Source organism: Mandrillus leucophaeus, unplaced genomic scaffold, assembly GCF_000951045.1.
Source record: "Mandrillus leucophaeus isolate KB7577 unplaced genomic scaffold, Mleu.le_1.0 Scaffold32, whole genome shotgun sequence".
NCBI classification, from domain to species: domain Eukaryota; kingdom Metazoa; phylum Chordata; class Mammalia; order Primates; family Cercopithecidae; genus Mandrillus; species Mandrillus leucophaeus.
The window spans coordinates 3,449,011-3,449,668 of NW_012103365.1; the positions used below are offsets into that span (position 1 = coordinate 3,449,011).

General features: G+C 45.3%; 1 protein-coding gene across 1 annotated transcript in view; it reads left to right on the top strand.

Annotated features, from left to right (window-relative positions):
• The first annotated feature begins 274 nt into the window (after positions 1-274).
• Positions 275-658, top strand: part of TNRC6A (trinucleotide repeat containing 6A) — a 52,815-nt gene continuing 52,431 nt past the window's right edge. The window contains exon 1 of the mRNA XM_011987946.1: positions 275-522. Coding sequence (XP_011843336.1) covers positions 275-522 — 248 coding nt within the window. The remainder of the gene's footprint in view (positions 523-658) is intronic.

A 658-nucleotide genomic window follows, 5' to 3' on the forward strand; every position in this document is an offset into this window, starting at 1 on the left:
TGTTCTTTGAGTCATTGCAAGTTCGCTGGTTTTGTAATGATCAGATGATGTCTTTGACCAGAGTATAATGTGGGAAAAGGGATAGTGAACATGAGTTGTTGTCTTGGCCAAAAGTCCTTGGGCCCTTATTGGATAGGTAGTTAGCAGAAGTGAAATTTGACTCTTGGCAGTGATATCTCCTAACAAAATTTGAGCCTGTAAATGAGGATATCCCTGCTCACGGAAAGCTTCTGTTTTTTTTTAGGATTATTTTTCTTAGTGCCTTTGAATTTAGATGGCTTACTTTGGAGGTACCCTTTACTGGCTAATGTTTTCCACCCCTTTTCTTTTGTTGGGATTAGTGCCAGAACAGATAAAGCCCAGTGTAAGCCAGCCTCAGCCTGCCAACTCTAATAACGGCACTTCCACAGCAACCAGCACTAATAATAATGCCAAGCGAGCTACAGCCAACAATCAGCAGCCACAGCAGCAGCCGCAGCAGCAGCAGCAGCAGCAGCCGCAGCAGCAGCAGCAGCAGCAGCACCAGCAGCAGCAGCAGCAGCAGCAGCATGGTGTGTTCTTTGAGTGTAGTATGAATAACAGTTTCACCCCAGCTCCTATGATCATGGAGATACCAGAATCTGGAAGCACTGGGAACATAAGTATCTATGAGAGGATT